Source organism: Brienomyrus brachyistius, chromosome 17 (assembly GCF_023856365.1).
Source record: "Brienomyrus brachyistius isolate T26 chromosome 17, BBRACH_0.4, whole genome shotgun sequence".
NCBI classification, from domain to species: Eukaryota; Metazoa; Chordata; class Actinopteri; order Osteoglossiformes; family Mormyridae; genus Brienomyrus; species Brienomyrus brachyistius.
This window is the reverse complement of record NC_064549.1, coordinates 15,367,377-15,381,633: the sequence shown is the minus strand read 5'-3', so window position 1 is coordinate 15,381,633 and position 14,257 is coordinate 15,367,377. Positions and strand designations below refer to the sequence as shown.

Sequence of the window (14,257 nt, the reverse complement as noted above, 5' to 3'; positions counted from 1 at the left end):
CAGAACACGGTGCTTCTGTTACAGTGTTTGAGACACAGACAGACTGATGAGCGATGTATATGCACGCTGAGACGCTGCCCAAGGCTGCAGAGTCTGGAACAGGAAACAAGCCAAAAGCCATGGAACCCAATTAGGTAATGGCCATAGCACAGATCCCTACTGACAGCACTAAGACCTCTGGGAACGGAGGCACCGCAGTTATTTCCACTCTGCTTTCCAAACTAAGCACATATTTCTAAAACCCTCTACTTTCAGTAGCAGGAATAAAAGGCATGTTTTGTCTATTGCATATATTAGCATCACACAATGCAGTATGTTAGGCAGGCAGATGGGACCTTCGCCTCTGCTTATGCAGCAAAGTGGAGGTGCTCATGAATGTGTGAATGTACATGATGTATCCTGTAAGGTTTCCCTACAACACGACTTTTATTCACCATCAGTGGCCTTGAGTCTTTCCCCTTCCTGCAAGAATGTTCTGGATTTCCAGCTTCTCCTATGAGCTGCTTCTTCAAAATTCAACCAATACTATAATCAGTTTTATAGTTTTTTGTTATTTGAGAAATTTGTAAGATATGATATGATAGGATTTTTTTTTATTAACCTAAAATATAGATATGTATTTTAAATACATGAATTTGCATTAAAGCGTTTCATATTTATCACTCCTATTTAATGCCAATAAGAAATTAGTATATACTTTATAATTGTTGGCTGTTTTTATTTTATTAACAAGACTGTTCGGTGTTTTTTTTTTCTCTTTTTAATAAAATAATAATAATTAAAAAAAAATCTTCTTACCATAGCTGGCAACTAGACCTCACAATGTGAATGCTGCACGGCGACGCTCGCTCTCCTCTCTCGCGCCCAGTCCTTGGCGTCCGCCGTGTGACGGTCATGTGACCATAACCTGTCCAATGACAGCCGTCCGTGTCGGACTCTGAAACGCGATGCATCGCATAGCGAAGAGACGGTTTCGTCTCCTTTCTTCGCTCGCCGCGTCTGCTGAATGTGGGTTTTATCGGTTCTTCATTGATTGACTGGTAGTAGTGGGGTTTGACCACAGCCAATGTCGGTCGAGGGGCGAGAGGGCTCTCAGAGAGTTGCCCCGAAGAGGTGCGGTCGTGCTCTCGGCCAGTGTAGGTGTTCTTGGTTACCGTAACTCGACTAGCTGCAAGCCACAGATGCCCGTCCTGCTTCGGAGTGCGCTGAACGCGCAACCCCCTCGTTCCTCTGTAAAGCAAAGTTAATTTTTTGCGCTTCCACTTATCAGGAGAACGACAGCAAAAACATCAACCTGTTATTCATCAGACCTAGTGGCAGTACAATGGAAGGTGGGTACTCCACGCAAATACAGTTTGTTGAAAATAAATGCATTTCCCATCGCTGTTACTTAACGTTAGTGTTTGTGAGCAGCAGCAAAGTCTGGTAGGGTCGCATATAGTTTTGCATTTCCAGCCGGTGACTGTAATGAATAAAAACGCCGAGCAACGCCTTCCGCGGGTTATACTCACGCATAAATATTACAGATGTTTAAATAGTATTTAACAAAAGCTCAATTTGACGGTTTAACTTAATTGTGTGGAGTTTAAGGAAATACATTTTCAAAACAAGAGTTAAAGATTATGCTTGGAAAGCTTTCTAACATGACCCGTATTACAGATGCAGCGTGGACGTGCCAAAAATCCTGAATTTTATCCCTGTCTAAATGAGCGTGTTTTGTGGAGAATATAGATGGGAAATATTTGTTTAAATATTTATGAATATGGATCTACAACATTCAGACAGCGTCCCCTCATGCTTTTTAAAACAAATTATGTGTTTTTGGAGTTTCAGTGATATATTCATCATTCTTAAGAACTGTGGTTATTGAAAGATGTTTGACCTTGAACCTAAGAGCTGGAACTTAGTTTTGCTGCTGGGGCATCTCATTCTGTCCCGTTTCATCAGTACAAAAGCCAAGCTATGCTGAATAGGGAATTAACCAAATGCATGCTCTGTTTTCCAGGCAGGTACATCTTTGCTCTCTATATCCTTGCTTCTCTACGCAGTCTATAATGCATATTGGAAACTTACGACAATCATTGGGTAATTCTTTTGTTGCGCATAAATTGTTTTATGTTTGCTTTGGGGGTCTAAACAGGGGTGTGAGATATTATACCGAAAAAAAAAGCTTTCATTTGCTTTTGGAAGAGATGAGTGAGTCATGCTGTCAGGAGATCCGGAGCTGACACATCTCTTCTGGAGTGAAAAGGTCCCTGTTCACAGTGTCTCTTACGTGGGTGCCTTGGTATCGCTCTTGACCCAGTTAGTGTTCAGATATCATAGTAAGCCGTGGATTCTGTGGGTGTTGCTTGTCATATCTCTTTAGACCAGGAGCGAAGATTTGGGTGTCTGTTCTTGAAATGTATCCATGTGCCTGCATTGCTTTTTGAAATAAGGGGCTAAGACAGAATTAACCATTTGTTGTTTCCTTACCTTATTTGGGGAGGAAATTGACATATTTTGAGCTTCTAGATTTGAGTCGATGAGCTGGCTGTGTTTGGTTGATGTTTGTGGAGGTGGTTGGTGGTCTTTGTGTGTGTTGTTTTTTGTTTTGTTTTTTTTGCAGGTGTGGGAGGAGCTGTACAGACACACAAGAAGTTCAGCTACTCCCAGCCAACACTGGCTGTTTCTCTCTGTCATTGATCACTGCCATTCAGCCAGCCTAAATGGGTTTTTGTGTTTCTCAAGCTGCTTGCATTAACGTCGTTTGCATTTGCTGTAACCCATGGAGGGTCTGTAACATGAGCAGCCTCTGTACACTGGGCCCGACGTCCATTTCTGTTAACTGACTCCTTGGGTAAAAAGCATTCCTGAGCCTTTACTGTCAGCACCCCATACCAGGCCGTACTGGGTGGAATAAACTCCGTTAATCTTTATCTCAAGGGAACACAAGCATTCGGTATTTGCAGGATCACTAGTAGTTGAAACTGGGGCTCCACTGTAGTGTGCTTTGCATAGGTGTTTGGCAAAATGTATCCAGATGTGGACAAGTTGATTGGTGACTAGTATACAACCCAGATGCCATTGATACCTACTGTATCATCTCGGCTGATTATGTCTTTAAGAGTCTAATGCTAACCTTATACCAACCTTATTCGCTGTTCCAGACAAATTCTCAATGTCAGAATAAATCAGCACCCCCGTCCTCTGAATCGTTTGGTGAAAAGTGGTCAGGATAGTGGTCTTAAGTCAGCCATTATCTCATTAACACGTCCCGATAAAATCAACCGTGTTTAATATTATCATAGGTCTTTAGTCCAGGTTCATGCAAATAGTAACATGGACATTGTCAACAATCCAGCGGTGAGCTCCAGTCAGGCCTCTCTGTCCCCGTTCACTCAGCCGGGGTCGTGTCCACATTCTCCGGTGTCTGTTTTTGGCTCTTTTATCATTGCAAACTGTTGCACACACAAGAGCAGCTGTGACCAAAAGCTGATTATGTTTCTGCTCCATTATTCAGTCATTTTTCTTTTCTTGTAAATTTGCACCAGGAGCATGATGGGAAATAATCTCAAAAGGAATCTAGTTGCAGTCTTTCAAATAGTGACCCTGCAAGATCCCCAGTCTTTGCGAAATGATAGTGGGGAAAAAAACTCTAATGACACATTATCTTTATATCTGAGAGGGTGTCAGACTTCAGTCTTTTCATAGTCTTCTAGTCTACGGTTAGCATAAGGTATATGGCCCACAGGCAGTGCTTGCTGCTGCTTCACCCTGTAGACCTTCCTTGCTCTCATGATTTTACCTCTATGTGCAGGTGGTGGTAGGAGTTTTACAACATGGCATTCATGTAGTAAACAAGTTACTCCTTGTAAATGAGAAATCACATATTAGTGTTCTACTGCTTACTGTATGCATTTTTGGTACTTGCTGTTTGGACAGTGATAGTTGCTATGTAGATATAAGGCCGTCAGTTGCCAGAATTGTTCTAAACAGCAGCTGCTTGGTTTTATCTGGATGAATAGATTTTGTAGACCATAATGTTACCTGTTTTTTTTCCCCAATATTGGTCAAATATAATCCTTTATAACCCCAATATGATACATGATAACTCATTATAGGGGATTTCGCACAATTTTTCAGATCTTGATGTTTGTGTAGCTTAAGTCTAGGTGATGCCAAAATTGACAAAGCAAAATGTCTTCATTAATTTACTCTTTTGCTTTTAACAGCAAATAAGCTGTTTATTTGCTGGAAGTCCAGGCCTGTCAGACTGGCCCATCTGTACAGCCCATAGCCTGAGAATGAAATCCCACATTTCTATGAAAATGCATATGTGCAATATATAAAGATTATTTGTTTTCTAAATGACCTTTTTTTAAAAAAAAAATAATAATTGTACTCTAAATTGTTTGTGTCATGACATGCTGCATTGTGGATTGCTGCTTGCGGGGGAGGGCGCGTGTTTTTCTGTCCGTTACAGAAATAAGAACCCATAATTTCTGCCAACGCAAGCTCTTACACTCCTTATTAAATCTTGCAATCTCAACACTGTTCTAGTCAGCTGAATGGTAGGCTGGGATTCTTTATTAAAGGGTAATAGGAATTCTTTCTAAAAATAAGTAGTCTGCAGGGATGAATAAGATTACCACTTTGTTTGAGATGCATCTTCAGATGTCTTTGTGTTCATCCTGAATAATTTTACTGGCCGTTCTCCTCTGGACAGGTTTCATTCCTGTCGTGCAGCAATCACTGCGCCAATCTTATGTAATTCCCTTTGACCGTTGGTTTTTTGCATTCTGTTGAACAGAGAGTAGCCTCAGACAGGATTCTGAGCAGAAGCCAACAGGGAGGACGTTGCATAATCCCCACCTCCCCCCTCCCCGCCTTTACAGTGGCATTGCCACCACTGCCTGAAGCTGAATCTGTAATTGCATTCGAAAAACCAGGGTCGTCCTCATTCGTCAAGGCATACGTTTGACAGTACGTAGCTGCGCAGGGTTCAGCATGCTTGTTCACGTCTCTCTATACATTGGTGGGGGAAGAGACGTCTCCAGTGTGATAAGGTAAGCGCTTCTCGCATTCACAGCATTCCTCGTGAATGGCTGGACCCTCCAGAGGTTTTCAGTGCTGAATTTTGATGCTTGTTAATACGCCATTGGAGGATGGACACCCGTGTCAGTGAATTCTGACAGTGTGCACTTCAGCCCGGGAAGGACTGTGCTGTGTTTGCAGTCTACACAGGAGACAGACAGAGGTCAACCAGCTGCCAGCAAAGGACAGAATTGTATGGTAAATCAAAGGTGAAGGTATGGTTATGTTCCGTAGATGGGTCAGCTTAGCATTTTACTGAAATACCACAATTTGTTTTTCCTTCGCACGTTTTCTTTCATCCACTCTAAAGCCCAGCCAACCCCATAGATCTCTCTGGATGTGCGAAAAAAACATGTTTGGAGACTGAAACACACCTTAGAATTGTGAGTCTTCAGCCAGCTATTCCTTTGTTTAAAGCCTGCTGGCTTTATTGTTCAACATGTTCAGAGGAACTCGGTGTTTCATCAAACCTGAATCCCCACTCAAGGATTCACCTTGCTCGCTTATTGTCTGTTTTGGGGAAGATTAATTTTTTCAATTATGCATTCCTTCAAAAATAGTTCTATATAAAAACAGCATGAATTAACACTTTGTTCTTGGGAAGACTGTTATGTCTGCATGAGCTCTGTCTCCTGCCTTGTCATCTTCCTGAATGTTTCTGGTGTCAACCGCAAGGCCCCTGAGAGTGTGAGGTCTGCACATGCCATAAACGCTCATTTAATTAGACTGTCCTTTAATTTAGGGAGGCCCCATTGTACACTGTGAGTAATGCTGTACCTTAGCTCCAAATCTTACTGAGGAGGACGCATCGTGAAATATCTGAAGGAAGCTTGACGCGTCATGTCGCCACTGCCTGCTGGCAGCTGCCCCCGGCTCTGAGGCCAGCGTCTGGCTGGGTTATCCACATCTACCCCTTGTCTTGCTTGTCCTGGAGATGGCTGTGCAAAGCTGCCACCGCCGGTCTGCCGCCTCCATGCGCCGCATGCTGGTTGAGGGCTGCACACATTGTGTCTGTTTTGACCCTGACCAATGGGCAGAGAGCTTGTGCCAGCTTTGGGTGGGTAGGAAAAACGAAAATGCTTTGGATTTCAGTCTGGCAGCATGTGTAGCTTATGCTAACATCTCCTATGGCAACCATTTTGGCGGACTTGTAGGCCTGAAACTAGCACTGTCTGCAGCTATTTTTCCTCATGTAAATGTAGTGCACTCCAGCATGATCCCACATTTGCAGCACTGCCCCTCTGGTCCATTAAGGAGCCTTCTGCATTGCTACTTGTGTGTTTAGGGTGTATATATTTAATGCCGTGCTTTTTCTGGTATAAACAGCTCATGAAAATGGACAGATAAGCCTTTGTAAATCCATTTAAACTACTTGCATCGACACCTGGGTGAAAAAGGTTTTAGTTCTTCGAGCATTTGGTTGGCTTATAGTGGATGTTAAGAAGACAAAGTGGCCATTTTGGGTTGTCAGCCTATCACTCTTTTGAGCTCGGATAGTTGGTAGCATCCTTTTGTGTGATAGCCAATGTATATTACTGTACAACAAAAGCCATGTGTTAGAATTCAGTTCCCTCTAATGGAGGAGCCACATTTATAATATGGTCAGGGTGTTTGGTGAGTCCGTGGAAGTGTCTTTGTTTCACAAAAACAAGCACAACTTAAATCTAACAGGCACAATCATTATGTAATCACAGATTCTAAAAAACGGTATAATAGAGAGAACGCAAATATGAAGCCTCAAGCTTTTTTATGCATTTTGTTGATTAATTTGACTTGTTAATATTGATGATATTGCACCTGTAGCATCCGTTGTCTGTGATTACTGCCTACTTTTAACTGGAAGGAACTTGCACACCTATAGTCTTGCTTAGATAGCCATGTTTTTACATGACTCGCTATTTCCACAAATTTAATTAGTATGAATATTAATGGTGGCTTGCTGTTTTCTCTGCCGTGTAAGTTAATATGAAACCGAACTGAATGCCCTCACTAGACTGTATTGTTTGTCAGATGACATTGGTTATTATCTCAGATCAATGTGCTTTTCAGAAAAACAGATGGTCAGGTGGTGTAGCCAAATGCACTCCATTGTAGTGTCAGGCCGGAAGGACTTTGCGTTTGGCAAACAAACAGCATGCAGCCTTGGGAGAAGTCAGGGATTCTGGGCAGCCACACCCTCAGACTTGGATCGGTAAGCACAGCCTAACAGGCAGGAAAGCAAAACTACGCCCAGGGTAGAAGGGATGCCTTTCCTGCCAGTGATGGCTGGTCTGCAAGACCAGTGCATTTAAGTTTAGCAAATGATCTGGAAACAGCCATTAGACATTTTCAGAGATATCATAGTAATAAGTGTGACCAGGTGAGCGTTAGATGGCTTTCCTTCATAGGGTTTTGTTCTGATTATTTGTCGGAGTCCCTGAGGGGTAATCAGTTGACTATCCAATGTCCAAACCTAGGTTGCCTTATATCTGATTCCTAGCCACCCAGCACCCCACTCGCCTAGCGTAGAGGTTGGTACATTGCTGTGAATTATCTTTTTGTTTTGCTTCCAAAAGCTGCTAACAAGGAGCACTGAAGGCAGGAGTCCCCCTTTGGTCTATGAACTCAAGTGGTTTGTTGATGAGAGAACTCAAAGGATGTCACTGGGCACACCATTGAACGCATTTCGGCTGGCTTTAATCATATTGACGTGACTGCAGTGGACAGTGGTGATTCATTCATACGGATGTCTGAATGTCCACAAGTAGCACGAAATGCCAAATCCCAGGGGGCCATTTAAAAATGTTTTAACGTTCTTGTTGTCCTGGTGAAAGCCCAGTATATGCCAAACTGTGTAAATGCTGTAGATCAGTGTTTCCCAACCTGGTTCTAGGGAACCCACAGACAGTCCAAGTTTTTGCTCCCTTCCAGCTTCCTGCCAGACTGTCCACGTTTTTGCTTCCTTCATATTGGGAAATAGTGCTACAGATCATGCATATGTCACTTTGCCCCATGGACACTTTCATTCAATCTGATAACATTAAAGCAACGTGTGTGATGTTTCACAGCACTGAAACGCCATAAAACGGGTTTGTGACAGCGGCTCGGCGGGGTGCAGCCATGGAGGAGGCCGCGAGCCAGCTGGAGAGGGACCACGTCCACAGCGTCTACGAAAAGGTTGCGCCCTACTTCAACGACAGCCGTTACAAAGCCTGGCCCAAGGTCCGACAGTTCCTCCTGGAACAGGAACCTGGAAGCATAATAGCAGACGTGGGTGTGTGACCCCCCCCTCCCAAGAACATTTGCCGTTTTACATGAAGAGAGCTGAAAGATAAATATTTGCATAGCACTGTAACCCACCCTAACGGTACGGCGGTGTCTCCAGCAGTCTCCTGCTCTGTGCCGTTTTTTTCCGCCATTGGTTAAGGAAACAGATTGTTCTCGCCTTAAGCAGTTCGCTAGACTGCCAGTCGAACATGTTCAGTTATACTCATTTGAATAACAAATTTGCTTTTACAGTGAAAGTACATGAGGCAACCCTGTTAGTCCTTTTGTACAAGTTGTGACGTGTTTGCTGTCTTGATTCCCCGCTTCTCCGTGTCCAAACCATGGCAGCTGACATAGAGTTCTGAAGGCTCTTAACCACTAATTCATTGACACATAATTTTATTCACGTTAGACCCCCATTATCCAAAAATAAAGTTCTTCTGGCAATCTTATACAATGTGTTGTTCCAGATGGGCTTTTGTGCCATCTATTCATCTAGGTTCTGCTGGGAGTCGCCCAGTTTTGGAGATATCTACCGTAGAAATGTCAGACTTCACTCAAATGTAATGTAATGTTTCTGTGGTGATTAAAGCACCAGAAGAATTCATTTCAAACATGCAGCAGCAGTATGTCTTACCAGAAATCATGACCCAGTTATTGAAGATAATCCACAGATTTTGTAGTGAGCAGTTTAATGTATAAATAGCTTTTATTCTACAAAACTCAGAGTTCGGTAAATAAAATAGTTCCAACATTAAACTGCTCACATCAAAGTCTGTGGATTATCTTGAGTAACCGGGTCATGATTTCTGGCGGAGATATTACAATTTTTCAAATGTCCCATATTTGAGCAAAGCCTGACATTTTCTATGGCTGATATCTTGTAAACTAAGTGACTTCCAGCAGAATGACATAGATGGATAGATAGCGCTAAAGTCCCTCTACAACATAGATATTTCAGTTTTGGGGTGAACTGCCCCTTAAATGCATTACAATATTCATCACTTCCATATCCTGGAAGGATACTCTGGCTTGAATTAATTTCCTATGCTCTCATTAGTAATTGTAGAAATCCTTGGTGGGAGGAATTATTGTATATAATCTGTAATTGATCAGTTTAACCCAGCAATAGTTTCTTAGTTCCCATTGGGCTGTATAAGGCAATGAATGAGTGTACAGATAATCCACCCTGCAATGGCATTTCTCCCAATCCCAATATACTACCTTGCTTTCCTAATTTGACTTACTCTACAATGTATCAGTGCAACATCTGTTTAAAGAATGACGTGGTTGATTTCACTATTTCAGGTTGCGGCAATGGAAGATACCTCCACATCAATGAGGACATATTCAAGCTCGGCTGTGATGTGTGTCGCCCCCTGGTGGAAGCGGCACGCTGCAAGGGACACGAGGTCCAGGTGTGCGATGGCTTGCGGCTGCCATTCAGAGAGGGTTGCTTTGATGCCATTCTCTCCATCTCAGGTACCATCCTCTCTGCCATTCGGGGGGGGAGGGGGGGGGCTCAGCGGGCAAAGGCTCAATGCCTGTGATAAGAAGATCGCCGGTCTCAGCTCAGCCTTCACATAATATTTACATGTCCTTGGGCCATTGAGAAAGATCATTAACCCCTAGCTCCCTGGGTCTTGCTGTGACCCTTTGCTGTGACCCCCAAACCTGCTTTCCCCAGTATGGAGAGCAGAATGGGCCAGAGCGAAAAGAGAATTTCCTCCGAGGATTAGTGAAGTATCACTATAGTAACTATCCAGGGTAGGCAACAGCAACACAAGCCATACCAGCTACACAGAGTCATTCTACTCATCAGATTCTGTTCAAGGTCACTTATTTTTTGTTCATTAGTGCCCCCGTATCCACAGTTTATCCCTGTTTGAAAAGAAGAATTGCAAGATGCGTAACAGTCCTTTGAGGGGTATAAAAAGCATGATTTGTATTGCTCTGCCATACCTTGATACATGGTATTTTTTCATTGAATTAGGCTGAAACGTGAGAATCCCTTTTTATTTGAGTACGGTACTATACAGCACTGTATAATAATGTGCAATGTAATTTTGTACTTATTACTGTAGTTAATGTTGGTAATGTCTTAATGTGTGTAATGTATCATTTACCACATGTAAATACACGAAAATCGTGTTATGTATGGGGCCAGCAGATGGTTTGCTATTATTGGCGGTGTCGGCTAACGGCAGTCGCAGATAAGGGGGGATTACTGTATTCACCACCTGATGAGCCTTCCTTAGTCCCCAGGATTAGCATACAATAATTCACAGGCTTTACACCTCTGATGAAATGTGATCTGTGGTAATAACACACAGTACAAATTGACTCCTGATCCTCAAAACCACCACTAACTTAATTGTACACGAGGAATGAGCAAGAGGATTGATTTTTTTTTTATGTATTTATTTTTTTTGGTCTGCTTGAGGAGAAGTTGTGGTTATCATGGTTTGTACAAAGGTTTACTCGGAAGGCAATGTATCAGCCATACACAGTGCTGTTGCTTAAATATGATGTAATAGGATAGATACAGATTCACGGGGTGAGATTATCCAAGGCTGCTTTGTTGGACATTTTAGCTGCAAGGATTATTCATAATGCAGACTCAATCCCATGCATGTGTTGGCACCCTTTATTTAGACACTGTGTGATCAGGAGGCAGAGCTTATCCTAGCTCATTATTGTGCTGTTTAAACAGTCTCATATGCCTGGAGTGACAAAACGGGACAACTTACCAGGTCACAGGCAGTAATACAGAGGGCAACAGTTTCCTAGCTGGCACGGTCACCTGGCAACAATAGCTAATTCCCAGAACAGGCATGTTTCTGTTTGAGGACTATTGCACTGATCTGATTTATGGTACGACAGAAGAAATCTGCACCTTGTGTGCTTTTTCCACATTTCATTGTCTGAAACGGGACATAACTTGTATTTACGTGTGTGTAACATAAACAATTCTAGTTTTGGCCTACAGGTGGCATTGTGATTAAGTAAATCAGCTTTTGGCAATGTCCCTATAAGTCCTGTTACACGCTCAGGTACTTAGATGTTTTACATGACTTACTTCAGTCCTGGTCCAGCTGCATGGATATCAGATTACATTTTAAATGACTTAGTATAAAATGTTTGTAATAAACATTGCAAATGTTTGCTGCATTGAGATCAGTTTGCAGAATATTTTTGTTCATTGATTTCTATGGAGCTCAGATGTCCAGCCCGTTTTTGAGCCAGTAGGTCATTACAGATTGATAATTGCAGGCTTTTATGAAAAGCGATTTTTGTTTTTCTCAGTCATCCACCACTTGTCTACCAAAGAGCGGCGCATCAGGGCAGTAAAGGAGATGGCCCGCACACTGCGCGTCGGTGGTCGCCTCATGATCTACGTCTGGGCCATGGAGCAGAAGCGGCGCAGGTTCCAGAAGCAGGATGTTTTCATCCCGTGGAACCCAAACCCCCCCGGCCCTACCTCTGCTGGCGAGATGGGCTCTGAAGCACACCGCCAGGATGGCAGCGATAGCGACAAGCACAGGAAGGTGAAAAGCACATCCTCTGTGGTAGATGACGAGGACACTGCCGCGGGGGCCCACCAGAGCACCAGGAGACGATGGTCCTTCTCCAGGTCGCTGGACTCGGTGCTGGACTTTGGGAGCCTGGCCGTATCCAGGACCTGCAGCAGGGAGTTCAACAAATCCTGTGCTGAGGTTGGTGTGCTGGATACATCGAGAACCAGCCGACGTGCCCGCGGGATGGGTCTCATCAGGCAGGTCTCCAGCCTCTTCTCCTCCTCATCGCGGTACAGCTCCGAGGACGATGTTTTCGGCTCGACGACAGACCTCGGGAACCAACCAGAGAGGATCGACAATGGCACCGACGATGGTACCAACGCTGGCGTCGGCCCAGAGAAGCCAGTATCTTCTGGCACCATCATGCATGGCTGTGGGTCCGTGCCCCTGCCGGACCTGATCACGCATCAGAAGGAGAGCTCCACAGGGGCCACCAGGACTGAGCAGCCTGTAGGCCCATTGGAGAGCTCCTCACGGTGGTCAGGCAGCACAGAGCGCCTTGGAGAGGAGATGAATGAATGGCGCAACACCGAAGCTCGGGGCTCCTGCCTGCGCTACTACCACGTATTCAGAGAGGGGGAGCTTCTTGAGCTCATCGAGAAGCACGTCGAGGAGCTCCACGTCCTTCAGAGCTATTTTGATCATGCCAACTGGTGTGTGGTGGCCGAGAAGGTTGAGGTCTGGAAGGTCTAACACTAGGCTGCAGTTTCTATGTATTTTAAAAATTTATTTTCCAAGCCAGTATTACATTTTAAATTTGTTTTTAAATTTCACTCTAACTACATGTGTGAATACACCTCTGTTTTCGGACTATGTTGTGTTTCAGGAATCGCTACCTGGAATCAACATTTTAAACACTGAGTCACTAAGCTCTCCTTAATTTTGTTTTCGTATGGAAACTCACTTGTAAGTCACTGAGCATTTACCAAAAATGCAGAATAAGTTTTAGTAATTTACAATCTTGTGCGGGTGTGTGTTTGTGTCGTTTTTTAAAGTTATTTATGTGACAAAATCTTATGATTGCCTTGAAACGTTCTGAGTGATGAAGTGTAGTGTGATGAAGACATTTTGATATTTATTCCTTGCACAGCTATAAAGCTGGAACACGATTATTTCTGAGAGTCTACCAAGCTGTGGATTTATGACAGAAGTTTGTCACCTATTTATTAGATTAACTGATACCATCCACTGTAGTGATTTTTTTTTCTTCTGCAATATAGGCAGACTGCCTCACTGAGATAAGGGGGGGGGGACCTCATTCAGAGTGTGCATTATGGTTTGTCATCGACAGTAATATAAATAATAATAATATACTGTTAGATGTTTTTGCCAAGGATCCAAAATAGGCTGCTATCAAAAGAACAAATACTTATACAATGCACTTTGTAGTTGTAGATTTGTGTATTTGAGAAATGTGTAGTTTTAGCCTGGTTTTAGATCTAGCCAAAGAGACTGACTGGAACGTTTGCTGTAGATCTACAGGCATGTGTTGAGTAGAACAGCCCCAAACCTTGTGCAGTTTCCCCGAACCTGCGTCGTGTTGCACATATGCTCAGTACTGGACCATGTGAGCAAAACCTTAGCAATCTGAATACAAAGCAACTGTTTTTAAAAGTCATTAATCATTTTGTGACCTTTGTCTTAGTGTTGAACTGAACAGCTGGCGAGTCTGTTCCGCTGGTAGAGTTGCTAGAAAATATTTGCCACAAAGCACTTCTCTCCTGCCAAGCTGTGTCGTAGGTGTGTCGCTGCTAGATTCGCTTGCATGTTGGGTCCAAACACTTGAATCATCTGTTTGTTTTTGCAGTCGTGCTGTGATGTGACCAATGAATGTCATCATCTTTTTTGCCAGACAATTTAAAAAGGTCTGACAGGTTTCCCTTGTTCAACATTTATTTTAATATGTGTATTTATTGCCAAATAAATGAATTTTGATGTTTAAAACAAACCTGTGATGCTTATACATGGATTCAACAGCATAATGTTAACAGTTGATGAAGGCTTAGAACATATTTATGCATCTATACAAGTATTATGTATTGAACTTCATTTATGTTTTGGGCTGTTTATCTGACAGATTTACACAATGTACAGTAACTACCTAAACTGACAAAAAGTCTTTTCCAGCAATCAACCCTGTAGCAGGTTTGGTAATGTAAAGGCCTGCTACATAAAGCTAGCACCTGTGGGAACGTTCATGTAGTTTTCCTGTTCTTTGCTTCCGTTAGTGTGACAGGTAATTACAAGCCCCGCTTTTTCCACACTTAAAATAGAGGGAAAACAAATACAGGTTGACATTGGGCATTACTGGAAAGGTGTGTTACGTGGTGTTTCTGGAATCAGTCAGAGATGCTCAT

General features: G+C 43.1%; 1 protein-coding gene across 4 annotated transcripts; it reads left to right on the top strand.

Annotated features, from left to right (window-relative positions):
* Positions 1–916: 916 nt before the first annotated feature.
* trmt9b (tRNA methyltransferase 9B) lies at positions 917–13,867 on the top strand. Of its 4 annotated transcripts, none has more exons than XM_048980714.1 (5): positions 917–1,136; positions 1,271–1,331; positions 8,124–8,329; positions 9,631–9,804; positions 11,629–13,867. In XM_048980714.1, exons 3-5 carry the CDS (start codon positions 8,176–8,178, stop codon positions 12,591–12,593), a joined length of 1,293 nt encoding a protein of 430 aa, XP_048836671.1. In that variant the 5' UTR covers positions 917–1,136; positions 1,271–1,331; positions 8,124–8,175; the 3' UTR covers positions 12,594–13,867. The 4 variants fall into 4 exon arrangements, with proteins under 4 accessions (XP_048836671.1, XP_048836670.1, XP_048836669.1 ...); XM_048980713.1 differs by having other exon boundaries at positions 7,126–8,329; XM_048980712.1 differs by adding an exon at positions 7,126–7,267 and having other exon boundaries at positions 917–1,331.
* Positions 13,868–14,257: the final 390 nt, after the last annotated feature.